Source organism: Phragmites australis, chromosome 14 (assembly GCF_958298935.1).
Source record: "Phragmites australis chromosome 14, lpPhrAust1.1, whole genome shotgun sequence".
NCBI lineage: Eukaryota > Viridiplantae > Streptophyta > Magnoliopsida > Poales > Poaceae > Phragmites > Phragmites australis.
The window spans coordinates 20991198-21018239 of NC_084934.1; the positions used below are offsets into that span (position 1 = coordinate 20991198).

The 27042-nt window shown below is 43.0% G+C and overlaps 2 protein-coding genes across 3 annotated transcripts; one reads left to right on the forward strand and one right to left on the reverse strand.

Annotated features, from left to right (window-relative positions):
• Positions 1 to 6390: 6390 nt before the first annotated feature.
• Positions 6391 to 13848, reverse strand: LOC133890587 (putative disease resistance RPP13-like protein 1). Of its 2 annotated transcripts, none has more exons than XM_062331031.1 (3): positions 9408 to 13848; positions 6934 to 7151; positions 6391 to 6842 (listed from the first exon to the last, which is right to left on the reverse strand). In XM_062331031.1, the coding sequence occupies exon 1, from the start codon at positions 13799 to 13801 to the stop codon at positions 9437 to 9439; it is 4365 nt and encodes a 1454-aa protein (XP_062187015.1). In that variant the 5' UTR covers positions 13802 to 13848; the 3' UTR covers positions 6391 to 6842; positions 6934 to 7151; positions 9408 to 9436. The 2 variants fall into 2 exon arrangements, with proteins under 2 accessions (XP_062187015.1, XP_062187014.1); XM_062331030.1 differs by having other exon boundaries at positions 6392 to 6842; positions 6958 to 7151.
• An 834-nt stretch (positions 13849 to 14682) lies between these two features.
• On the forward strand, positions 14683 to 18358 carry LOC133890589 (putative disease resistance RPP13-like protein 1). The gene is made up of 2 exons (XM_062331033.1): positions 14683 to 17949; positions 18102 to 18358. The coding sequence occupies exons 1-2, from the start codon at positions 14952 to 14954 to the stop codon at positions 18161 to 18163; spliced, it is 3060 nt and encodes a 1019-aa protein (XP_062187017.1). The 5' UTR covers positions 14683 to 14951; the 3' UTR covers positions 18164 to 18358.
• Positions 18359 to 27042: the final 8684 nt, after the last annotated feature.

The window sequence follows — 27042 nt, forward strand, 5'->3', positions numbered from 1 at the left end:
AGTTCAATTATTAGTAGTCTCAGCATTAAAGAATCCAAATGCATCTGGAAACATCCAGTTGTATCCATCTAAGGTTATGGCAGAAGCTAGATGCCCATTCCATCTGCCATTAAGGGCTATGAAATCAATACTCAAGTATGGTCTACATCCATTTAGGAAATCATCAATGCTTGGTTTGAAGCTACAGAAAAAATCTATGAAAAAGATACTATCTTATGTTGTTTTGTTCTTTGTTTGATTGTGCATCATTGCAATGAGACGAATTTGTCAACCACAACATAATTTTTACCTCTGTTCTGCATTTCATATTCCAGGTTATGCATAGCTTTTTCTGGCTAGGAATTTTTTTAATATGCATTACTTGGCCTATGTTCCAAAGAACCAATTTCAGTAGTATCATCTGATTTTGAGATTCTCTGGTTAATCTGCTCTTTCTGAGTTTAAGTTTGCAAAATTTGTGTAATAATTTTTTAAACCAAACTGATTTTGTGTTTGAGGCTAATGTATGATCTTTGTTGCTCTTGTTAGTGCAAGAATGGGGAAGTATCACATCAACACTCAATTTGCACCTGTTAGAGATGCTCCATTTGCTCTCCGTGGTAAGAACCCCTGCACTGATTTGATATACGTTATCAGTACTTATAGTGTAGTTTTGGGATACAATAACACCAAAGATTTACCTTACAGGTGATAGTGGGGGAACACAAGCATTTTCCAAGTACATTATGCCATGTATGATGTATAGTAATATGATTTGAACAGTACATCACAATAGTATGCTCTAGTCCGTACCTTAAGCGAAGGTCAACAATGGTGATACATATACGGTCGTTTTACACCATTATATTTGGTAGGGAAAGCTGTCTTGGTTACTCATGAACTTTGTGAGGCTCCGGGGGCAAAAAATCATGCATGCCTCATGGCTAACCATTTTTAGTTATATTTCTTACTTTTATTTGGATATAGGTGCATAATTTGATATATATCTTCATCTTCATGGAGAAACATCTGTCAACTTTGCGAATTTTTGGCTGTAGTTATGGTCATATCTGAATGTACTGTTGTCAACAATGTGTTGCACGCGCTTTGGTGAAATGCAGTAGATGTCCCTTGTATAATTTTTTTGCTGCTCTATAGAAGTTTACAGTTCATGACACACAATTAACCATTCTAAGTTTGTTGTCTTCATCTTTTCAGGTTCTCTTGGTAGCTCAAACTCAAATGTTGAGCAAGCTAGGGGTTACACATCTTCTCCCGTAGGAGCTATGTGACCTAATGTTTCTCCATCCGGAAACCGACCCCTGCACACAAGTCGTCTCCTATCATATCATGTTGCAAACCATCCGTTGTCGCCCCATCTTCCTTTGAAGAAGCCACAGCTAAGCGCTACGTTCTCTATCTCGCACCGTATATTTGGTGTCGTACCTATCCCTCTTGCTACCAAGTTCAGCCTCATGTTTGGTGTTTGAGAGCAAATTGTAGCATGCATTGATGAGAAATGGCATTTCCCATTTCTGTGAATGTTTCATTAACTGAGTTGATTTGAAGCAGTTGGAATTACATCTTTGCCATGTTCACAAACTTTTGTAATAAGGAGAAACTATCTAGTGATCAGTATAAAAAGATCGTATTTTGATTGCGCTTGGCTGTCTGCATGTTTGAAATTGATCATCAAATTGGTTTCGGTGACTATCCTTCTCATGCATAGTTTTTGTCTACTGAAATGAGATCTGCGTCAAGTTCAGCCTCATTATTCATGTTACACATTGACAAGTGATCTTTTCCCCTTTTGGCATCTCATCTTACAAATCTTACTCTGTTTTTTATTCTTGGCTGCTTTCCCCCCCCCCCTCTCTTGTCATCTCCCAGAATTCTAGGAATTTCTCCTGATAAAAATGCCATGGGTGCATGTTTTACTTAGTGACACTAGCTTCGATTAACATATAATATGTGCTAAGATCCTAAGTTTTACACAAATAGGTTCATCTATGACAAATGTAGAAATTCATGTCAAGGTCATGCATGCCGCACAGTCTATATATTTTGTCCTACGAATACCAGCACAAAACCTTTATGCTTGGAACAAAATCTAAGGATGGTCATAGTTGCAAAACTCGTCGTTCTGAGTAACTGCGGAAAAATATGAGAGCACAGCTTGGCTACGAAAGTGTATTTCATATGCAAGAAATACACAAGGTTTATGTGCTTCAAACAGATAGGCATCAACGTCTCTATAACAGGATTGTCCAGACTTAGCTGAACTTGTAAGGGCGTACAACTCACATCTGAGTCGGTGGTTCACGGTGTGGGAAGATAAAGTTCATTTTGAAAAAAATAGAGGGTTCAATTTTAAAATATTAATTAAGGAAGTTTTGAAAATAATTAAAAGGAAAAATCGTTGCAACGCAGGAAATTTGACTAGTAGATAAAAGAACCCCAATGGGTAAAACTGGGATTGAATATATACTGCTCGCAGTATCTCAAGTGTGCCGCGCAACACTTGTACCCTCATCTTCTTCCCCGACCTTTCTTCGCTTTAGTCCTCGCCTCCGATGACATTTTTTCGTCGTTCTTGCACCTTCCCCCCTTCTGCTTTGTCTCTTGCCAGGCAATTGATTTGATGCGCCGACCGCTGGCTCCATTAGCGTCACCACTGCCTCGCTGCCCACTGCAGGCCCAAGGCTTCCCTCTAAGCCAGGGAGCCTCCTACCCCAAACCCTAACCCTCCAAACAGTAACTTGGAACCCTAACCGGTGGAGGGAAAGGAGGTGTAGGCATAGGAGGAAGCGAGGAAAACAAAGATGACAACTTGAGTTGGTGGTGATTTTGGATTATTGCGCACGCAATGTATATCATTTCTGATAAAAAAATATGATATTAAAATTCAGAATTCAAACCCTCGACATTGAGGCCCTAGAGGTGATGGCTAGCTCACGGACGTAGTTCAACATCCCCGATTGCCAAGAAGATCCTCCTTTCCCTTGATATGGCAGCTGACCTTGCTTGCGCCTCGGGCACCTGCTCCTTTTGTCGCCTCATCGCCGACCCTTCCTTCCTCCGTCGGTTCCGCGCCCTCCACTTGTTGCCCATCATCTACTTCATATACAATGGATTAAGATTCCATGCCGCCCCACACCTACGCCCTTGTTGTCGCGTTGGCCACCGACTTCACCTTCTACTTCCTCCTGCGTCACGGGTGCTAGGATTCTTGAGACTCTTGTGATGGCCCTTCCCTAGTTGTGCATAATGCCTCGTGTCTGTTGCGTCCTCCTCGTGACAAGGCATTCCACATGGACCATACGGTCTGCGACTTCTTGTCCTGACAGTATGTCCACCCCTAGATGTGTGGATATTGTGGAGATACTGTTGTGGTCCCTCACACACACCACTCCCCTTCTACCAACGATCGACCTGTCATCCATATGAGGCTGATCAGAATAGCGACCCAACTTGTTCAAAATGATTGGGCACTCCTTTGTTGTAATATGCTAGAACGTTCGAGGTCTTAACTCAGTTGTGAGGTGTACAACAGTCCATGAGATAATTTCAGCCAATCTGAACCATATTGCTTGCCTTCAAGGGAAAAAAATACACAACATGGATCCGGCCTTGGCGACCTATCTGAGAGGTTTCTAACTCAATAAATTCGCCCACAAACCGGCAGTAGGTGTTAGAGGTGGCATCCTATTTTTATGGGATGAAAACATTGTTGACCTCCAAGACATCCAAATTCGGCGCTACTCCATATCAACCACCATCATTGTTAGAGAGACCTCCTCTACCTTCCTCGTCACTGCAGTCTACGGCCCCGATCGGGTCATTGAGAAGCAATGCTTCCTCCAAGAGATGTGTGATCTAAAACCCTTGAGGCCCCGAATGGCCACACGTGGCTTATTCTCGGCGATTTCAATTTGATTATTGGGCAAGGGAGAAAAACAACAGAAATCTCGACCTCAGTCTCATTAGAAGATTTAGGGTGGCACTAAACTTTTGTGAGACTTAGGAAATCCAATTGCAGAACAAAAAAAATCACTTGGAGCAACGAGAGACGCAACCCGATTTTGGTTGGTTTGGATAGAGTCTTCTTCAATGAAGAATGGGATTTAGCACATGAGAACCATGTCCTACATGCTCTCGCCACCTCCTTATCCAGCTGCTGCCCCCGACCAATGCCCTCTCCTCCTATCCAACCGAAGCGACCCATGATGACCAAGACCTTTCATGTTCGAAAACTTTTGGACAAAGATCCCGTGATTTCAAGAAATGGTCCAAGAGGCATGGAATGCGCCTCCCCCACCCTCACACGGAGCCTTCCCATTGACTCAGCCACAAGCTCCTCTTCACAGTAAGAATACCTAGATCATGGAGTAAAACAATAATCTTTTATGCTAAACTCAAGCTACACATGGTTGTAGACGTGATCCTTCGTCTTGATGTGGCACAAGGGAACCTCCTCCTATCCCAAGCAGAGTTCCTCTTGCGGGCTGCCCCCAAATGAAGAGTCATGGGGCTTGCGGTCAGTGAAAGGGTGCGGAAAAGACATTCCTCCCACACCACCAATGTGAAGGAGGGCGGTGCAAACTCAAAGTATTTCCACCTGAAAGCGAATGCAAGAGGAAATAATCATATCCAGCACATCCAGTACATTCACGCATGCCAAAAAGGAGCAAGCTGTCCATGCCCACTTCTATAATATCATGGTCTCTCCCCTTCCACGGGACCAAAATCCCGTCTCTCCTCCTCGAGTTAGATATCTCCAAGGTGTTTGACTTAGTCAGATAGGATTACTTGCTATCCCTCATGCAACACTGAAGATTCACAACGAAATGGAGAAACTAGATCACGGCCATCATTGCCTCTTCTTCCTCAAAGACCCTCTTGAACGGTGCATCGACACCATGGATTTGTCATTTTGTCATGAACGAGGGTTGAGGCAGGGGGACCCTCTGTCACCCTTTTGTTTGTCCTGGCTATTGATATGCTTTAGCGCCTACTGTCCAAAGCAATGTGCCTAAAAAACAACCTCCAAAAAACTCTAGTAGCACCAATAAGACATAAACAATGGATCTGGACCACATTCTGGTGGACATCCCTGCAACACGCACTAGCTTCCCAATGAAGTACCTTGGTCTCCCCCTTGCGATTAGGAGACTGTGCCACCTCGATTACCATCCTTTAGCTAACAAGGTGGCTGACCGCTTCTCTACTTGGCAAGGCAAGAACCTCGGCCAAGCGGGATGTCAAACGCCAGTAGGGATGCAAGTTTTGTATTTTTGGACATTGGTTTGACCCAAAACTTTAAAAAATAAATTAAAAATTCACTTCCACCTAATTAAGTTAAAATAAATAAATTAAATGATGACCTAAAACTATCCGTTAGGTACCCACTTACATCTCTAAACGCTAGTCAAGACGGTCCTCTCCTCCCAACCTGTTTACTTTCTCACGGCCCTCTCAATATCCTAACCAGTTTTCTTATGGGCTGAATACTATAACCTTTCGGGAGGAAAATTCAAAGTCAACTGGTCGAGAGTATGCTGACCAACGGAATTAGGAGGTTTGGGGATCCTGCAACTAGAAAAAATTTGCTCGTGCCATAAGATTGCGATGGTTGTGCCCCATTATGTCAGATAGGCTAGCTGCACGAGGATGTCCTAACAATCACTTGTGCCAACCTTCGTCACCACACGCCACAAACTTACCGTCTCCTCGCTGAATGCAGATACACCAAACGTATTTGGAGCTCAATTGCTAACTGGCTGGCACAACCGCACACCGAGTGGTACGGCGTCAGAATGGTAGGCTGCACTAGCTAGCGCCCATGGAGCGCCGAAGAAAGCCACGCGTACTCTGATTATGCTTCTTCTCTATTTAATGTAAGCCTTCGGACATCGTAAACTTCTTCTCTTTTTAATGAAATAGGCACAATCTCTTGCTTGTTCGTTCAAAAAAGAAGAAAAACTGCTGCAAAACTCGTGGTGAGCAGTGACTGAGTCTGAAGCAGCACAAGGCCACAGCTTAGGTAGGCTACCGAAGCGTAGAAAAGATTAACGCGCTCCAAATATACAGAGTTATAGATCGCATCTGTGTCTGATCACTAGCAGGATTGGCCAGAATTATCCTAACTTGTAATGGGGTGTGCTTCGTGAGCAAGAACCACATAGCATTTACTAGAGCAAGCATATTAGATCATCTCTGACCGTATTTCTTTTATTTCGTTTCTTTCCCGATTTCCCTGGTCATTTCCATTTTTTTATTTTTTCTTATTTTCATCAGCTTCCATTTGATAGAATTTGTGAAAGGAAAGAAAAGAGAATCTCGTACTGAAAGAAATAATCTTAGAAATTACTTCGTGACAGAAACCGTGAAAAAAAACCGTTGAAACATTGAAAAAACAAAAATCCCTTTATGAAAAAATTCTAGATCCTGAAGGAAAACCATGAAACCATTGAAGATGGTCTTATTCCCGTCTTCACATCACATTACATAATCCGCTTTACGGCTGCACCCGGCCGCCTCACGTTTTTCTTGGGCAAGTTATTCTGGCTTCAAAGCCTTGCACGCAGCTCTCCTCGGTCCTTGTCACCGAAAATCATGCTGCTTCTCTGGATCCACAGGATCCAGCACATGAGCATCATGTGTGTGACTCTGAATCCTGAAGCCGCTGCATCCGTTCAGCACAATGCGCTTAACACTGCTGCAATGTACAATGGTGTTCTCCATCGGTTCCAACTTCCACGGCTAGCTGTCTTCTGGCAGAAAGAGGAGAAAGTCCTGCTATGGCCATCAGCAGCAGGAGGTTGCTAGATGTATAGGCTCTCCGGGCTTAAGAACGCGAAGTACTGGAGAGTGGAGATCAGGAGATGAATTAGACGATCCAGCGGCAACATTTCCCCGACGTATTCTGAATACTTCACAGAAACCAACCCTTACATGTTATATACATGCGATGCATACCTGACAGTCTGCTGAGGAGACTGAGCCGCCAAACTGCCGGCTACGGTGTTGTCTGAAGCGAAGTGCACCAGACTAGACTCCAGACCATGCGTGACTTCAGTTGGTTCCACGGCTGCACAGCAGACACGGAGTGTCTTATGGTACAGTTCCTGAGTTCCCTAAAAGTTGTCACTTCTTGGAAGAAACAAATATACCTGCAAGTCATAAAGGGTTCCTTAGTCACTTGCTTAAGTCAGTCTAAGAATATGGAAAATGAAAAAGAGCATGTACTTCATCTCATTTCCATCTTAACATATACCGATCTCCACTATCGCCCAATCTATCCGCAAGATCAAGGACCTACTCTTTTTTGTTATTTCTGAGTAATCTGGGTGATGACTGGAGCAACTGAAGGAAATAAGCCCGCTATGTAGCAGTCCCCTTGTCAATCAGCAAGTGAGCACAAACGATTGAAAATCTAAGAAAATAAACCCTATAGGTCTACATGTTATGACACCTTATTTTTGTATAGATAATACCTAATAGCCATAAAAAGAACTTTTGCCAAGGTTGTAGACGCTTAGACGCCTCGTTAAAAATGTACTGTTTTTACTAGCGTATATTTAAATGGACGTTTCCTGTGCAACCTAGGGAACATTGTGCAGGGTAAGAAATATGCCAAGCTAAGTTGGGGAAATGTAAAAGACATTGTACCGCACAACTCAAGAGAAACTAAAATAAACTTATCAGTTTGCACGCAATAAAGCTCAAGGAAAACGCATGCCATATAATCTGTGAAGTAATTGTTGTACTTCATCAGCAACGCCTTATAACTTTGGCGGTTGGCACGCTTCTTTGGGGATTTTTTTTCGTATTTACTTCATATTCGCATAAAAAAATAAGACAGCTGAGAAACCAAGTTGAAATATATCTTGGTTTATATGTAATGAGTGATTGACAAGATTATTGATTTGGTTTGTTAAGTTTTGGATTGCTTGAGCTTGATTTGAGCATTTTGAGAAATGTGTTTGCTTGTCTCATGGTATGCAGATGCTGGATGTAACTTGACAGTCGACGGCGGGTGATCGGAGTTAAGCGGGTGTTTAGTGCCGGACGACCAAGGAGGCCGGACGGAGTCAAGAGCGATCCTAGCTGTATACGTGCATGTCAAGCAAAACATGAAACAGAGGATGAAGATGACGTGTTGACAAAGTCAAACGAAAGGGATGTCGGTACAAGTGACAAGTCGGTCCGAGTGATCGGGAGCAGAAAAGACTTGTCGGCGGTCAAGATCGCAAGACGGAGTACATATGTCGACATCAGAGCGCTTGCTTAAGGTGTAAACAAGTGGTGAGTTACGTCTTGAGAAGCGTGCAAAGGGTTTCACGGTTAGACTTAAAACCGTAGGAGGACTGGAGGAGTATGTGGCACCATCGCGAAGCTTGCGTTGAGATGAAGTCATGAAGACGCCACAGCTGTTCTATGGACGGAGAAAAAATAGACCAAAATACCCTCGTTGGTAGGTAGAAGTGTATTACAAGATAGAGACATTTTGGTAACAAGCTAAAAAACTTAGAAGTCAAGTTTTCTAGACCTATAAATAGAGAGATAGGGTTATGAGAGAGTTTGAACCAACCAATTGAGCCCTTTGTGCCACCCATTTGAGAGTCTTGTGCTAGGGTTTTAGAGAAAAGGAAGGATGCGTGCTTAACCTATGTAATAGATATGAGTTTTGAAAGAAATTTTTTTGTAATTTGCTTAAAATAGGATTGACCTCTTTGAGTAATGAAGTTTATGCTTTTGCATATGCTTAAATTCCCCTCATTTTAGTTTCCCTCTATTGGTTTTCTTGTTTTTTTTTTTTTGCATGTTTTCAATCTCGTTGCGATTTTCTTTTTCGTACTTGAGCTGAATTTTTCCACCTTATTAGAGTTAATCTTCTAGTTGCTAGAAATATAAAATTCGCGTACAAAAGTACATAATTGGGTATTGAATTCCTTTACCTCTAATCCATCAGTTTGGAGGTTTTCTTCACACGGTGATCATCTCTTTAAGTTTTTGGTGTTTCTCCTAAAGATCCAATTTTTGTATGAGGTTGAGTTATAAATTGGTTTGTTGTGGAACCTAGGGTTTGATTCTAACCATGAACCTACTTTTTGTTGGATTTTCAAATTTGATTTTTGAATTGAAACTTCCGGGTTGAGCTTGAATTTCTGCTATGTTGCTCTTTATGGTGATTTCTTTTTGAGATGCGTTGGGTGAACAAGGAGTAAGCCATCTATTTCGCAAGAAATTTATAAGACGCTTATTCACTCGTGTCTAATCGCTTATCTCGATCCTAAAACAGCAGTTTAGCACATAATGCATAGTTTGCACTAGTATATGTCCGAGAATAAGAGGGCAAACACAAACAGCAATTTAACCAGTAAAGTGAATAAGAGGGCAAGTAGTAACATAGTCCTGAATTTCACCTTTACACAGCTTTTGTGGAGCTGCAGCTTCAGAGATAAAGATTCTGTATGATATCTCCATTCACGCGGATATAAGGAATGTGAGCAATCTTTGGCCAGTCTTCTCCTGTAGGCTTGATCCGCACATCTTCATTATTTTCCAGCTCCTCTGCACTATTCTTCAGCCAGTCCTCTTCTTCATTCTTCAACCACTCTCCCTTATTCTTCAGCTGCTCTTCGTCACACTGCACCCACTCTTTTTCGTACTTCAGCCACCCTTGCCAGAACTCATTTAATTCCTCCTGTCGATGTTCAATTATTGTCCCTTTCGGCCATTCCCCTACCTTCTTCTTCGCCCATGTCTCTCCATCTCCCTTCTGGCATCTTGCCTGCAGTATAGGTGAGCAGCCCAATATATGTAACTCCTTCAGGTTACCTGGTAGGCCTTTTGATGGTAGTGAGTGAATTCGGGAACATGACTGCAGACTCAACTTCTTCACGGACGACAGAGTGAACAAGTTTGAAGGCAGCTTCCTTAGAAAGTAGCAACAAGAAAATTCCAGCTCTTGTAGGGACTTAATTTGCTCAAGCCACTGTTCTTGAAGAACCGATATTTTATGAAGCTTGTAAAGACATAGAGTTCGAAGTGCTGAAAGCTTGGAAAGAATATTATCAAGATTTAGAGACAGGGATAGGTTATCCATTGTAAGGTCAGTGAGAGACTGCATAACATGAATGCCTTCGTCTTTCTGGGGTGACTCTCTAGTAATAACCTTTGTAGTTCCATAAAGTCCAGCTATAGAAGCACGTTCGCTGATCTCTTTCCTTTTTTTGCCTGACTCTTTGGTTAATCCATCTGCAGGAGAACCAGGAAGGTGGATCTCTCTCTGTTTTCCGCCCACCTCTTTGACTAACTGTAGACTGGTGGTTTTATGAGCAAGTGTTTCCTCTTCTCGTAACCTTAATGCCTGATTGGAGAGCATGTGATTCGTCTCTCCATCTAATGATGATGTGATTATACGGCAGCTGGAAATATGCAGATTTTTCAAGTTGTTGAGACAAAGAATTCCGCCCTCAAAGCAGAGCGCATTACAATTTGAAAGGTGCAAATATTCCAGCGCTACCAGTTGTTGACATGGAAGGACAAACTTATGTGAGCAATCATTCACCTTTAAATGGGTGAGACAAGTTAGTCTATGCAAATAGCTTGAGACGGTACCAGAATAGGAACCACAACCCGAAAGTGAGAGTACTTTGATAGCTGCACCTAAGGCCATAAAAGGTAGTTCTTTTAAGTTGTAACACCTATTAATCTGAAGCTTTTGCAGGTTTGGAAAGAATTTTCTGCTCCCTGCATCTGCCCAATTTTCCCATTTCACCATGGATTCAAAACTAAGCACCTCCAAAGATCCAAAGACCACATTTGAGGTTCCATAGACATCAGAACTGACATCTTTTATGAGAGGCAACTCATATAACTTCAGTTTCCTGAGATGCTCAAGCTGTCCAATAGGCGGAAGTACCTGCAGTTCTGTGCATTGTCTTATCTCAATAACTTGTATATACCGGAGTTGCCCCACCCAATCTGGAAAAGCAAACCCTGGGTAACCAAGAAATTTCAGCTTTTGCAGATTCCTAGGTGGATATAAACACTCTAGTATCTCCATGGCTAGACCAGGTGTAGTTACCTCTGATGAATTTACAATTAATCCTGACATATAAGAAGGCAGATAGTATCCCTCAAGTAAGCTAGCATGGAGTGGCACTTTTTGACCTCTATCATATTGTTTCAACTCCTTTCTGTATGGGTTATATTTACCACTCGGAGACTGATTTCTGTCCCATTTTAGATCTAAACAAGTAACATACTCCTTTCTGAATAAGTTAGCTTGAATTGCCTCTGCTTGATGGACCACCTTCTGAAGGTCTGATATACAAAGGGGACCTTGAATGTACCTCATGTCCCTTAACTCAGTTATTCTGTGGCCATCCTCAGCTTTAACACAGAATTCGTGTAATTCTTGAAGCTTTGTTAGCGCTCCAATGCCATGAATTAGAGCAATTGTATCTGCATCTGCATGTAAGTGCCGTAGGCTAATTAGTGAGCTCATGCTTCTTGGTAACTGTGTGAATCTACAACCTCGCAAGCCAAGAACCTGGAGATTGCACAAGCTACATAATGAATCAGGCAGTTCTGTGATGCCACTGTATGAAAAATCTAAGTATCTGAGGTGAGTCAAACGTGGCAGCATCTGGTGTCTCGTAATGAACTTCACAAACAAAGCAATATGATCTTCATCAAGGAGACGATCACCAATGCATGCCTCTGCAGCACTGGCCCTCATGTTAGACAAGTTCAATAAGCGCAGGCTTGTTGATGTCGTTAAAATGATGCCAACATTCTCACAAGATCTCAAAATGAAATCAGCACGGTCAATATCAATTGTGTCAGAAGACCACTCAGAAATGGTATCAACAGTGTCATAAGATATCTCTGAAGAGCTATCAACATTATCATAAGATATCTCAGAAGTGCTATCAACAGTGTCATCAGGCCACTCCAAAACGTTATCTACAGTTCTGTAACCTTCACCACCGAATAATATTAGTGACCGCAATCTTTTAATGTTATAGTCAGCCCATGGCACATTCATATTATCCATGTCTACGGATAAATGACGGACATTTGGTGGAAGATCTACCAGTTTACAATCAACACCACAATGTTCATTAGAAGTTAAGGCAATTGCAAAATCCCTGACCAAATCATGCATAACATACCGAACTTTCCAAATTGTCGGTTGCAAGAAGCACCTATTGACAAGTTCATTGAACCATTCAGCAGCTACCTCCTCCAAACTTCTAGAACCAGCAGGGTTGTTCAGTTCAATAAAACCATTAGCTATCCACATCTGGATCAACTCATATTTTCCAAATACATAATTTCTAGGAAATATTGAACAATACACCAGGCACTGCCTCAAATATGCAGGTAATTCACAATAACAAACTCTGAGAGAAGCTGCAATGTGGACGCCCAAACTGTTACTTGAAACGTTCCACCACCAACTTTTTAAGAATCTATCCCAAAGCATTCCATCTAAATAATTTCTCAATGATGCCCCAACCATTGTTGCTGCTAAAGGAAATCCATGTAATTTGTCTGCTATTTTTCTACCAATTGACTCCAGAACTTCTGTATTTTGATTACTGGCAAATGCATGATGCTTAAAAACTTTCCACAAGTCATCGTGCTGCAGGGGACACAGAAATATTGGCGTTGTAGTCCCCATAAAGCTGGCCACACCATAAATTTGGGTTGTCACCAAGACAACACTTCCAGGTGCTCCTTTCCTTAGTACACTCCTTAATTCACTCCACATTGCGCGTATCTCATCAGATACGCCATCAAATACAAGCAAAAACCTCTTTCCTTCTATGAAACTCTGAAGTTCAAAATGGAGCCTTTTCAGATCAAGCACATCAGCCAGAATCTTTTGTTGCGGTTGCAACGATACCAAGATCTGTGTCATCAATTCTTCTTTTCTGATGTTGTCGGTGAAATAGACCCATGCAGATTGACCCTGGAAGTGCTTCTGGATTCTTTCATCATCGAAAATTAACTGAGCAAGAGTTGTTTTACCCACTCCACCCATTCCAACTATCGGAATGATTGCAGGGTTCCACATTTCACTATCATTGCCCACCCGGCTGTATTCTACACTGCTGCCCATTTCTTTCTGGTCTGGTGCTACTTCTGCATCTTCCTGTCTCTGCATAGACAGATCTACGTTCCGGAGTGTCTCGATGATCCGTCCTTTCTGAGAAACTTGCAAGCTCTCAGCACTTTCCCAGCTTTCAATCGACGGTGCCGCCTTGAAACGGACCTCATCTAGTATCATTTCCAATATCAAAGCTATTTCCTTTTCTCGACCAACAACATAGGCATGCTCAGGGGACAAAGAAGTGCTATCATTTCGCATGGCTTCCCTGCGATCCTCATCCATGTTTGGCAAACCAAGAATTGATTCACCTTCAGTGCACATGCTAACAAGTCTACCGATGGTGTATTTCATTCTGAGGAGGCAACTGCTATCAGAATGGAACCAAGTAATGACATCAGGAACTGCAGACTCACCGGTCTCCAGCTCAGCCTCCATGTCCTTGACCAGCTCCTCAGCGTCGTCTGCAGCCTCCTTCACCTGACTCAGCCATGCTTCCATCTCGTCCTCTCTGTCGACACTGACGCGCTGCAAGTTCTCCTCGTGGAGGAGCTTGAGCTTCTCCTCCAACAAATCGAGCATCTTCATGGTGCCTTTAAACTTGTTTGAGTCTCTGCTGTTTCCCAGATAGAAACGCAGCTTCCCCACCACCCTGCCGATGGCCGCTGGCAGAGACCATCCATCATCTTCCATCTTCTTCGTCCTTGCAAGATCTGTATAATGGGGAATTTAGGTTGGGGGGGGGGGGGGCACAGGGAAGAGATTGGTGTACCTCAAGTCCTGAGGAGCGAGGACGAGTCCAACTTGCACCGTAATAACCTTAAACTATTTTTCGGTGAAAGCAAAGCACATGGTTTTACACGTCGTTTATTTGTAAACCCAATATTTTAGCAGATGCAAAAAGAAAAAGGTTTTTCTCTGATAAGCATATCTCTGAGCATATGCAGTAAGGGTCTGTTTAGTTGTCCAAATATCTTCAGTCTGGTTCGTACGAGTCATGCAAGCTGAGTTGAGTCAGGTTGAGTTGATGCATGAGGGTCTGTTTGGTTGGCTGTATGTGCTGAGTTTAGCTGAAAAAAGATTGTGTTTGGTTACCCGCATGAGTATACGTTGCATTACAAAGAAACTCACTTTTTTACCAAATAACCTAGGTTAGAAATATTTTTATAAATGAGTACATCACAGGATAAGAATATTAGTGAATTTTTTATAATTTTTGAAGAATTTTAATTAAATATTGACTTAGATTTTTTTAGATCAAATTAATTAAAATGGGTTGGTAGTGAGCTCTAGTTTGCTCACGAAAACGTTTAGAATTTTTGGATCACTCTTGTACCACTAAATAAAATCTAAAGTTAAATAAAAAATTATCACGCACAGTATTTTTTTTTTGCATCTGGCGAGCCAGTCCCGGCGCGTACGCCCGATTCCGGTGTATGCGCGGAGCCAGGCTCGCTCGATGCGTTTGCACGCGCAGGTGCAGGCGACAGAACTGAACCAGACAACCAAACACGCGCTGAGCACAAACGACTGCACGTGCTGATGCAAGCATGAGGGGGAGCCGACCATCCAAATATGCCCTAAGCGACCAAGGGCGAAAATGTCATTTCACTTTGACAAATTGGTTGAAAAAAGAAACAAGCGGCATACCCACTACCACGCAAACACGAATCATGACTGCTTCCGAGTTAGGAGCGGCGAAAAAAAAAATCAAGTTTTTCCTACCCACTACCACGCAAACACGAGTTGAGCACTGCTAAGGTCAACTGCACATCTCGCCGGAGTCCCCTCACTCTTCCTCGACCTCTCTCCTGATCCCTGAAAGCACAAGCTCGATCGAGAAATGGTAGGGCCCGGGCTGACGGTCGGCGGGTGGTTCGCCGGCGCCGTGATCGCCAACTTCGTGGCGAAGGTGCGCTCCATCATGGAGGACCACCACGCCCTGCAGGCCGAAGCCGGCGACATGATGTACAGCGTGGAGGCGGCGCTTCCCCGGATCAAGATCCTGGTCGAGGTGACCGAGCGCAGGGCCATCTCCAACGGCAGCTTCGCCGCGTGGCTGCAGCAGTTCAAGGACGTCGTGTCAGAGGCCGAGGACCTGCTTGACGACTTCGAGACCAAGAGGATCCAGGAGAAGCTCCTCAGGAAGGGCAGCAAGGTCGGCTCGGCGGCGTCCTTTGCGCTCAAGTACGTCAGGAACCTCCTCCTCTCTGACACTGATCTCCAGAGGCTCAAAGATGTCCTGAAGAAGCTGAATAAGATCATCAGTGAAATCGGTGGTACCGGTTTCCATAGCATGCTGGATTTAGCCGACGCCGAGGAGGGGGTGACGATGAGAATCCTGCCACCGACACGACCGGTGGTCATCGGCCGGGATGAGGAGAAGCAGCAGCTGCTGAGCATGATGTTCCCAGCTGCGCCACCGCCTCGAGATGGCGCAGAATCCAGCAAGCAGTTTTCTGTCATTCCTGTTGTAGGAGCAGCTGGTGTGGGCAAAACGACTCTTGCTCAGGTAATCTACAACGATCCAAATGTCAAGGAGGCTTTTGCGTTAAGGGGGTGGGTGTTGGCTTCTCGTCGCAGCCGCAACTCGGGGGACTTTGCCAAAGATATTATCGATTCTTTTGGGACCGAGCAACAGGACAATCTGCAAACAATGCCCGGTCCATCGGAGTGTGATTTGCTTAGTGCCATTGAAAACAAGAGGTTCTTCCTTGTTCTTGATGATGTGCAGGTTAATCTGCACGAAATGTGGGCTTCCCTAAGGTCAGCACTGCCAGGGGCGGCAAATGGGAGTGTTGTATTGCTAACAACTCGATCAGAAGAGGTTGCGAATAGTTTTGGAACGACAGCCCATGTTACACTGGAGCAGCTACCGTTCCCGGTCTTGTGCAGAGTTTTTGAGCATCATGCATTTGGAAAGAAGAAGAATGCTTCCCTCGAATTAATCGGTAAGAAAATAGTGCAAAATTTGCATGGCTTACCTTTACTTGCAGAAGCTATTGGAAGGCTGCTGAGACAAAAGTTAGACGAGGGACATTGGCAAAAAATTTCCAGAAGTCATTGGTGGCACTTTGCAGAAGATGATGATAGTCAAAATGTTGCTCTACCTTCAGTAGCAATTATGTGTGAATATCTAAGTGATCATCTTAGAAAGTGTTTGTGTTACTGTTCAATATTCCCGTCTGGTTATTTGTTTGAAAAGAACATGCTGATTCACATGTGGATAGCTAGTTTCATGCAACAACATGATGGAATTGGGATGGAGGAAAAGGAAAAGGAATGGTTTGATGAGCTATCCAACCGCTCATTCTTCCAGCCTACAATATGGAAAAACAAGTACGTCATACCTGATATTATCAGAGAGCCAATATACAGCATTGCTCAAAAAGAATGTCATGCAGCTACAGATTCAGGAGAACCTAAAAGAAGCCTCCAACTTTATCGTCACCTAGCCATAGATATTCCTGATTTAAATGTGCACTTGGACTTAGGGAAGGCTAATAAGTTGCGGACCATTTTATTTTTTGATGGGCGCAAAACAATTAAGCCACACGAAGCACTTGCTAATATTTTATCTCACCCTAGTGCCCTACGGGTATTAGACTTCTCTTACTACGAAGCTAAACTGGGAAAGGCTCATGATTTCATTAACAAATTCCATCACCTACGGTTTCTGGATCTCTCCTTTACTGAGATTACAGTACTCCCAGACTCCATCTGTAAGCTGCACCTTCTGCAAGTTCTCGGTCTGCGAGGATGTCAGTTCAAAGAGTTACCTAGAGCTATGAATGAGTTAATTAGCCTCCGATTCTTATATGCGGAAGCTCGGACAGTCTCTCTCATATACAAGATAGGGCAGCTGACAAATCTCCAAGGGTTAGAGGAGTTTCCTATTGGTAAAACAGAAGGGCACAAAATAACTGAACTGAAGGACTTAAATGAAGTTAGCGGACGACTCTGTATCTGTAATCTAGAGGAAGTAACTTGCACAGATATAGAGGGCGGCGAACCTGAACTATTCAGAAAAAGACACTTAAAGAAGTTGGTGTTGAAATGGGGGTCGGCAGCAGGCACGTCAACAATCGCATCTGATGGTTGCATGAGGACACTTGCTGGCCTAAAACCAAATGCAAATCTTGAAGAGCTGAGAATTCAGTGTTACATGGGAGTTGGGTTTCCAGCATGGATGGCTGACGAGCAGTATTTCACCAAACTGCAGCACATTCATCTTATTGAATGTGAACAGTTAATAACACTTCCGCCTCTTGGGCAACTCCCATCCCTCGTGATTTTAGTGTTGCAAGGCCTATCAGTAGTTGAAAAAATTGGAAGTGAATTTTATGGAACAAATTACAGGGTATTCCCGTCTCTTGAGGAGCTGAAGTTCCTTGATATGCCAAATTGGAGGGAGTGGTCGGACATAGAAGAATTACAAGATTCGCGAGCCCTTCCATTTCCACATCTTAGAAAGGTTCAGATCAGGAATTGCAAAGTTTTGAGTGGCATGCCATTATGTTGCTTACAAGCATCACTTGAGGAGCTCGATCTTTCAGGATGTAATGAAATATTTGCATGTAAACCAAGCAGTTTAGAGGGGTTAAAATGTCTCTTGTGTTTAAAAATCCACCATTGCTTGGGGAGAATTTATCTTCCGTGCGATTTGTTGGGATCACTTGAGGTTTTGAATCTTCAAACATGCAAGGTTTACTTCCATGGAGGTCGAGGACAGATCATCAAACTGAGGAGGATTTTAACCAGTGATTGCCATGAACTGAACTTGGATGAATTCAAAGCAATAAGGAAAGAGCAGTTAGTTCTAGAAGTGTTACTTTCCAAAGGTATGTTCAATTATTTCTTAGTAAGAAGTTTAAAGGGGAAAAATGTTTTATGAAATACTTTAAAACTTTATTTATTTTTCATGAAAATGTATTTATATGGTTGGTTAGGAAGCATAAGCTAACACTTGTTCGTATTGTTTGCTATTTTGTAGGAGTTCATTACTTGCCATCATGCTTTGTCAACAACTGGAACTCTGAAGCATCAATTTCCTAAGAAAAGTTAGTCTGATAAAACCCTAGCAAGGATCAAAGATCATGATAATACTTCTCCGGTGTATGTTAGTAATCCAGCCTGTTGAACTCAAAATGCATAGTACAGCTCATTTAATAATATCACTTGTTCAATTTACACAGGAATAGTGAATATAACTGTTCTACTGTATGTATAGCTCCTACCTTCGTTTATATATTTTATTTCTAAAATTCAATGTTTCTGTCTTTCCTATGCTCAAGCATGTAATTCTATGTTCAGTTTCATCAAAAGTACTCATGAACTCCTCCTCACTTTTTTTATGGGTACTATGAGAACCACTTTATTTTTTTAAGGAAAACTAAATTAAACTTCGAAATTTTGATGGGTAAAAGGGTCTTGGGAACTATATTAATTGTCACCCTGAACTTTTATCCACCAGAGAGTAGCATATGGCTTTTCTTTAATCGATTTCACCTTTTTAAAATCACTGATTTCTTGGATTACTTCAAGTTGCCCTGGCCATGTTGCATGGATGCTCAAGTTAACTTTTACGGTCTCACATTTTAAGGTGCTAGCCAAGCATTATGGGCAGAATATTTGGAGGTTTTGAGCTGCATTTGTATTACATATTTACACGTTGCATTTCAATAAGCACGGTGCACAGTCCTTCAGTCTAGTACCAGAACGGGAGGCGCGCGAAGAGCGTAACATACCTCGATCTCTCGTTATTTGTCGAGCCACGCGGCACATCATACGAAAGGGAGCCGCCGGTGCCACCACGCACGCGGCCACGCCAGAGCCCAAACTTCAGATCTGAGATCCGCACAGCGCACATGGACCCTGCTGAGTGCTGACCAATGGAACAAACCTGCCATCCAGCACTCGATAAGAACACCGGCGGCAAATCTACGTGAGCATTTCGTCGAGCAGCTCGCGAGCACGACTCACCTGCCGTGTTGGAGGCAGCAAGGCAGTGCAACAGTGCCTCCATTTCGTAGACCCCGTAGGCGGCGCCAGATCCCACCCAACCTTGCGCTGCAGGATACGTAAGCAGCAGCCACCGAGTTGGCGAGCCCTCCGCCGCCGGCGCCCGCTGTTGGGAGCAGAGGGACGAAAGCGCGGGCGGGATGTAACCGTTGGCGTGCCTTTTGAATCCCGTTCTCCCTCTCGGCCCAAATGGAACCTCTCCCAAGTAGTTGGCAAAATTCGGCCCAATTAACCACCTTGAGCCGGCTAAAAGTCTAAAGCAAAAAGGGCAAAATTCCAACAAGCTACCCATAAAACATTTTTTAATAATAGAGTAATATTATCTGAGCCTCTGAATCATAAGATTCAAGCAGTTTGAACTACTACAAAACAAACAATGGCTTGATATTTCTTTGAAAGATAATATAATAGATTATCCATGGTGGAAAAAAAAGGTTTTGGCGCTAGATACATTAAGAAAGAATTCCATACTAGAGATCTAGTTGTAGGCCGCGAATAGTTGCCATTTGCCACCACTCAAATGGACCTGTACAAGTGTTAGTAGACATCCATGCTTCTTGCGATGCCATCGTTATAAAGAGAGTAATATAGATCTTATAGCACATTAGAGCTCTCGAAAAAGCTGTAAAAATACTCAAAAACCTCATTCTTTCTCTCCAAGAAAAACATACAAGAGTAGTGAGATAAACCATCCATAACAACCAACACATGCCACTTCCAACTTGCCGATTGGATCCGGATAGGACCAATAATCTACATGGGTAGAAGCTTGCCCGGTTCATCAATCATCACCCAGTTCACATGTGGGTGAGAAGCAGTAAATTGTTTACCATGCTGACAAGGAGCACAATCCAAATCCTTCACAAACCTCAATGTAGAAAAACCTCGAATAAGATCTAAACCACTACGTGGGTTAAAAGATTAAAAATGATTTAACCTCAAATCCAAATATCAAAAGAGCCACTAGCAAGCAAATAACGAGAAAAAAGATAAAAAGACTCTGAAATATCAGCATGAAAGACCCACTATGAGAAGAAATAAACATCCTTGATGGCTCATCACCACCCATTCTAAAAATTATTAGTGATAATCTTATAACAAATGATTTTTTAAATGGAACCGTTAGTGATAAGTGGAAAAACAATGTCAGTGATAATACATTATCAATGACATCACTGATGGTTCTTAATTTGAGCAATCAGTAATATATGACCCACTATCATTGATGGTTTTTAAGTAGAAAAAAGTTAATGATAATATACTATTACTGAGATTTTTGTAATTGAACAAGTTGTGATAATTAATATACCTTGTTTATGGGATGTAATGGAGCAAAAGCACAACAATTTGTGCTCTGCTTTTATCAAGAAAAATCAACAAGATAGTGAAGAGGTTACACTTATACCTTGGTGACTCCGGCGATAAATATGGTAACACCTTAAAGATGTTGACGTGCTTGAGTATAAGAGTTGATTACCCTAGCTGATGATATGCAAGGTTGGTTCAAGATTGAGATAGAGCTAGTATATGTTGAATGGCTATGTGAGTTATGTAGAGCTCCTAATTGTGTGTGTGTGGGGGGGGGGGGAATACTAGAGGTTATGAAAGACACGACAAAAGTGACCGTGAGTTTGCAGTCATCGCATATGTTATTTCCCATTGGCTTGGATTGGGAGGAAATCTCTTGGAGCACGAAACATGAAATTGAGAGTCTTTAATAGCATTTGCGCTAGAGGAGAATCATTGATTGAAGTTCCAAGATCGAAAGAAGTTAAACATGGGATGTGCTCTGACAACGTGCAAATCAATAAATATGAGTTACAAAATCAATGAAATTCTAGATATGCTTATTTGAAGGTTTTGGCTTATTTATTTGCCATGTAAATGCTTATAGCTCTAACAATATGATACTCTATCAGATGGAATTGATGAGGCTTCACAATTATATTTGAACACATTATTTACTGTTATATATGCAATTTTTGCTAGCTTTGAAACTCCTTTGTTTCCACTTAGAATTGTATCATTTGTGTTTGTTATATCCGTGCGCTCCTAATATTCATGATATATAAATGCAAAGAATTGAAACATAATTCATTATTAACTTGTACTGACCTTAGTTACTTTTCTCTGCCAGATGTGCCATTGACCTTAGTTACTTTTCTCTGCCAGATGTGCCTATTCCCCCAAACACTTATTGAAAACATAGGAATCACCGCCCCCTTCAACACCTATCATCGCAGCCACCTCGGTCATCCCAGTCATGATGTCATATCTTTGCTCCATGAGTCAAGTCTCATGTCATGTAATAATGTCAGTCGATCTGTTTGTCATGCATGTCAATTTAGCAAACATGTATGCTATTGTTTGATCAGTCCAGTTCTATTAGTGTTGCTTTGTTTCAATTAGTTTATTATGATATTTGGACATCCCCTGTCATCATTCACACTATTTCTTGGCCTTCCCCTACTCCAAAAAATCAGCCATTCATGGCATGTTTCTCTATTTTTAGCATATGTGTGCACTCAGTTTGATCTTCTCATTGGTTGCTTTCAGGCTAACAATGGCCGCGAATTCTTCAACACACTCAACATTGAGTTCTTCCTGACACATGATATCTTCCTTCAGCTTTCCTTCCCCTACACATCCCAACAAAAGTGCCATTCAAACCACCAACCACCAACAACGTCATTTGCACTTTAGATAGAGTCTTGGCCAACACAATATATTAAAAAAATTGTTACCTACTCTTATTCCATGTTTGTAACTCGGAGGAGTTTGCACGTGAGATGGAATGTTAAAGTATATATAAATGAATTACTCCTCGTTCTCTATCAGCTTAGATTTTTGGGTAAACTGGTTAGTGCATAGACGCTAAATACGTCCAAGTTGAATAAATTATACTCGTATTGGACAGTTAAGTACTTCATCTGTTCAAGAATACAAAGCATATTTTATTTTGAAAAAGTAAAAATTTATATATTTTGATCAATAATTAATCAAATTTAAGTATGTTTAGTGCATAAAAAATATACAACTAGATTCATATTTCAAAACTCTTTCACACTATATTGGTTTTGTAGCTATAAACTATATATTTTATAAAAAAATAATGATCAAAGTCTAACTTTGAAGAGCGAACCAAAACAAAATACACATTGTATTCTTGAACGGAGGAAGTAATATTCCCACCTTTCAGAAAAAGTAGGCGTATTTCTTTATGAAAATGTCAAACTTTGTTTACTTTGACTAACATTTAATCAAATTATGAGAATATCTAGTGTATAAAAATTATACAACTAGGTTTATAATTCAAAATGATTTTATACTATATAAGTTTTGTAGCTATAAATGATATATTTTATGAGAACATATTAGTTAAAAGCTAACTTTGAAGACTGAACCTAAAAGAAATACGCCTACAATTTCTAAACAGATGGAGTAATTTGCCATGGGCCATGGCAGCTTCAAGCTCCATACGCGCATGGACATCGAACTACTAGGCGGCAAGGAGGCGATCTGTCTAGCCATACACTAGGGACACGGATCCTCTACAGTAACAAAGCTAATGTAGGTCACTGTATCATCACTACAATACTTTTGTGAGGGGTGAATAGATCTCTGCTGTAACAGGATCACTTTCCATACATGACATATATCCTCTACAGTAATGAAGCTAAAGCAAACACTGTAGCAGCATTCTAGCCATTTGTAAGAGCAAACAGATCTCTAGCATAACACTGTAGCATGTTCCTGTGGTAACAGTATTTCGCTTTTACCGTACCGATGGTTCTACTATTCACCAAGACTGTTGCATCTGATATTAGTCATTGAGTTTTGATCCGACAGCTAAGGAGACCTCCTAATGCAAATCACTGTTCACTCTCTACATTGATAACTTGACTGCAGAGGATCCTTTTTCGTACATTAGTGTTGTTTCTCCCACGCGAAGCGTCCGACCCATCTACAATTTTCATTGGGGTCCCACCCTTGCACGTTCCCAAAAGAACCGAGAAAGTGGGGCCGCCCAACTCCCAGTTGTTCTGATGTCAATGATGTCAGACCATCTCTCTTACTTAAAAAATCTCTAATCCATACATTGTTAGCTTTGTTCCTCCCGTTCCGGTCATCACGCCTCTCCAGTGATAAAACATGTGCGGACATATAGGACCCCCACATCTTAGCTAAGCGTCCCCACCTACAACCCCCCTCCCCTAATCCCCACCCTAGGGGAGACAAATTCTATAAGACCCTCGCAGAAAAAACCACTACTAGACCCTCATCCACACTATACACCTTCGATCCGATGACCTTCACGTACACACGCTACATGGTAAAAAGACACGTGTCTGGCCCTCAGGTCTACCCGTGAGACCCATTCTTATAAAATTTGTCTCCCACGCTAGGCAACGCGTCGCCGCTCCCCTCCTGCCCTAGTTCCAATGCGCCGCCGCCTGTGCCACCCCGTCATCACCCACTCCACCACCGTCACCATCCACAGCAGATCCCCCCTAATCCTCCTCCCCTCTTGCTCTCGCTCCAACATGCCACTGCCTGTATCCTGACGGTGTCACAGTTGCCACATACCACGTGTGATCGGTTGGTTGCAAGGCTACAAGTTGAAGCTCGATCTCGACAGCAAGAGGCAAAAGCTCGATTCTGATGAAGAGGAGCTCATTCGATATGGGAGTTGAGAGTGTCGAGGCACTCGATCCGGAATGGGAGAGCTTTGATTTGGGCAAGGAGCTTGATTTCGATGATCAGGAATTCGGTTCACGCCACGACGCACTCGATCCAAGAGGGGATGATGGCAGTTCAGGCATGGGGGATCTATTTCGACAAGGAGAAGTTCGGTATGTGCCATGAGTTGATCGATCTAACAGGCATAACCTCGACTATAGGGCCGCCATACTCGCTGCTTGCTGCCGCTGCAGCTGGGCACCCGACGCTGGCCATCCTGGTCGACTCCAGCTCGCTGGTGTGCGTCCCGTGGAAGTTCGAGCCCTTACCGGCGTGGCGGCTACTGGACTTTAAGGAACTCGAGGACATGTGGATCCTTGGGGCCTCACAACCTCTCCCCGGAGTCCATCGCCAACGTCAAGCGCATCCCCCACGCTGTCCGCCCCGACAACGTCGTCGTTGAGCTCTGTTGGAGCAGGCAAAACCGGCCCTTTCCTCGTTGTCTTCTCATCAAAGATTTCCTTCAGCGCAGACTGGCCCTTTGGAGAGGAGGTGCTTGTTCAGCTGTATGCGTCAATTTAGTTGTATGCTGCTAGCTATGTGTACATTGATGTTGGATTATTAGCTCTGCAATGTATAGTTGATAGATTTACTGAAGCTCATGTCAGATTGTTGTTGCAGCTTGAACTAACATGAAAATACCTCAGCTGGAATGAAAAAATGATGGCTGCAACCATCTTAGTCTCAATCCAGTAAGCAAACTCACCACCATGATGTGGTAGTGTCACACGATGACGCTGGGATCTGGGGAGGGGGAGTAAGGTTGCGGCAGCGTGGCGGAGAGGGAGGCGGGAGTCAGGTGGGTGTCCAATGCCACAGCTAGCTTTGGATCATCCGCACTCATCGGCTCGCTCGCTGCCACGTACCTCGGCAATGCATTCCAACCTGTCGGCAAGCACCGGCCAGCCATCGCGTGCATCACGCTCATGGCCAAGGTAGAGGAGGTGTTCGTCCGTGCCATTGATGCTCAACCTAGGAGCTGAAAACGGTAGCGGAAATTCCCATTTTACCGGACACCATTTTCGCGAACTTCCGACCGTTTCTTGCGGTATCGGTATCCCGAGGAATCGGAAACTATATCGATAATTTGAGTCAGAAACGGAAATGGAAACAATTTTGCCTCCTTCCGACCATTTCCGAATATTTCTGTTTGTAGCCGATAATTTTTGCCGATAATTACCGAATACTCACAACTCCCGATCGGATCGGCCCAAGCTCTTGATTCAGAAATTCCTGAGTGGCTGAGCCTTCCCAAGCGGCCAAGCCCAAGCCCATTAGCCCAACGCTGGGTCGGCGGCCAAGCCCAATGTCTTAGCTCCTGACTCGTGACTCCTTAGTCCTGCAGCTCCTCCCTCATCCTCAATTCCTCATCCAAACTCCTGTGCCGCGATTTTCGCTGCATTTTGCTCCAGGTTCCTACGCTGCCGCGCGTCCCTCCAGACTCCTACGCCGCTAGCACATTAGTGGGCACCACCGCACCAGATCTTCATGGTGGATCGACGCCATGAGCTGAGGCAGCGACGCGCCGACGCCACACCAGAGCGAGGCAGCGACGCCGCGAGCTGATGATGCGACGCGCCGACGCCACACCACAGCAAGCCAGCGACACCACACGCCTATGCCATGCCGCAGCTAGTTCACATCCACGCCATGACCCGATGACACCATGCAGCAGTGAGCCAGCGACGCCACCATTCACTAACGCCACCTCCACACAACGATGCCACCTGTAGGAGAAGCATAAGCACCTGTATCGTCCCGACGCAGGCTCATGGAACCGCCAACCCAGCATCGTGAGGCCACCCCTCAGAGCTCGCTGACTGCAACCAGTCCACCATGTCCTGGTAGGCATGCCACATTGCCACTTGTTTATTTATCACTTGGACAATTTGGTAGTTAGTAATCTATTACTCTTGTTGCAAATGTACTAAACAATGAACATCAGACCTTAGTTAGACTAGGAGTAGGATACTTGGTAATCGAAGTCAGAAGCAATTGGTGAACAGAAGACTGAACATTAGCATTTCTTGAATGACTGAAGTAGACTAGTAAGCTACTGCATTAGCATTTCTTGAAGGACTGAAGATTGAACATTTTTCATTTTCATTTTGTTTTATAGGAAATCAGAAGCAATTGGTGGTTGTGCTAGCTACAAGTGAAAGTGGCAATATGAGTCTTGGGGTGTGTGCATCATCCGCAACACCTACTGCAACAGCATCTTCTTCAGCTAAGACTAAGAGGCAGTTAGAACCAAGTGATGCTAATGCAGTCCCAACAATTGGCACTGGTGGAAGTGGCACTTTGGGTGCAAATGCAGATGATGCAATAGATGTGGACCTGGAAAATGATGGACAGCCTCCTGCCAAACAGCAGAAGAAGTGCACATCGGATGTATGGCAATATTTCAACAAGTATACTATAACAGTGGAGGAGAATGGCAAGCAAGTTGAGCAGTTGTGGGCACAATGCAAGTTCAAAGGTTGCAATAACAAGACCAGCAAGGCTAGAGCTGAGAGCAATCGAGGAACCACGGGGTTTTGGACTCATTTGAAGCACTATCATAATATTGTTAAAGGCCAACGACAACTCAAATCAGAAAGAGATCCTGAGAAAGGCATTACTGTTGTTGAACCATACAAGTATGATCAAGAAGTAAGTTTGAGGAAGTTCTACACTGCAATTATCATGCATGAGTATCCATTCAACATAGTTGATCATGAGTATCTTGTTGATTGGATAAAATCTACGCATCCTAGCTTTCCTATCAAGTCTTGTGTCATAGTTAGAAAAGAACTTATAGACATCTGTTTGAAAGAAAAGGAAAAGTTGTATGCATATTTCAAAACCCTTCCATGCCGCTTGAGTGCAACTACGGATATGTGGACCTCAAATCAGAACAAGGGGTATATGTTTGTCACTGTGCATTAGGTAGATGAGGATTGGCATATACAGAAGAGAATTCTGAATTTCTTCCATATCCTAGGTCGGCATACTGGTGAGAATATGTGCCATACCTTTAGTTCATGCATGTTGAAGTGGTACATCGAAAAGAAGATGTTTTCTTTGACTCTAGACAATGTTGCAGCTAATGAAGTTGATGTTAAAGATGTTATTAAAGACCTCAAGAAGCATAGCCTATTAATCTGTGATGGGCAGTTCTTTCATATGAGATG

What these genes read in the sequence shown, in the direction of transcription:
- LOC133890587 (XM_062331031.1), bottom strand. Translation starts at nt 13,801, where the DNA reads ATGGAAGATGATGGATGGTCTCTGCCAGCGGCCATCGGCAGGGTGGTG.
- LOC133890589 (XM_062331033.1), top strand. Translation starts at nt 14,952, where the DNA reads ATGGTAGGGCCCGGGCTGACGGTCGGCGGGTGGTTCGCCGGCGCCGTG. An exon ending in AGAAGTGTTACTTTCCAAAG is followed by an intron (nt 17,950 to 18,101) that starts GTATGTTCAATT and finishes GCTATTTTGTAG; the next exon opens with GAGTTCATTACTTGCCATCA.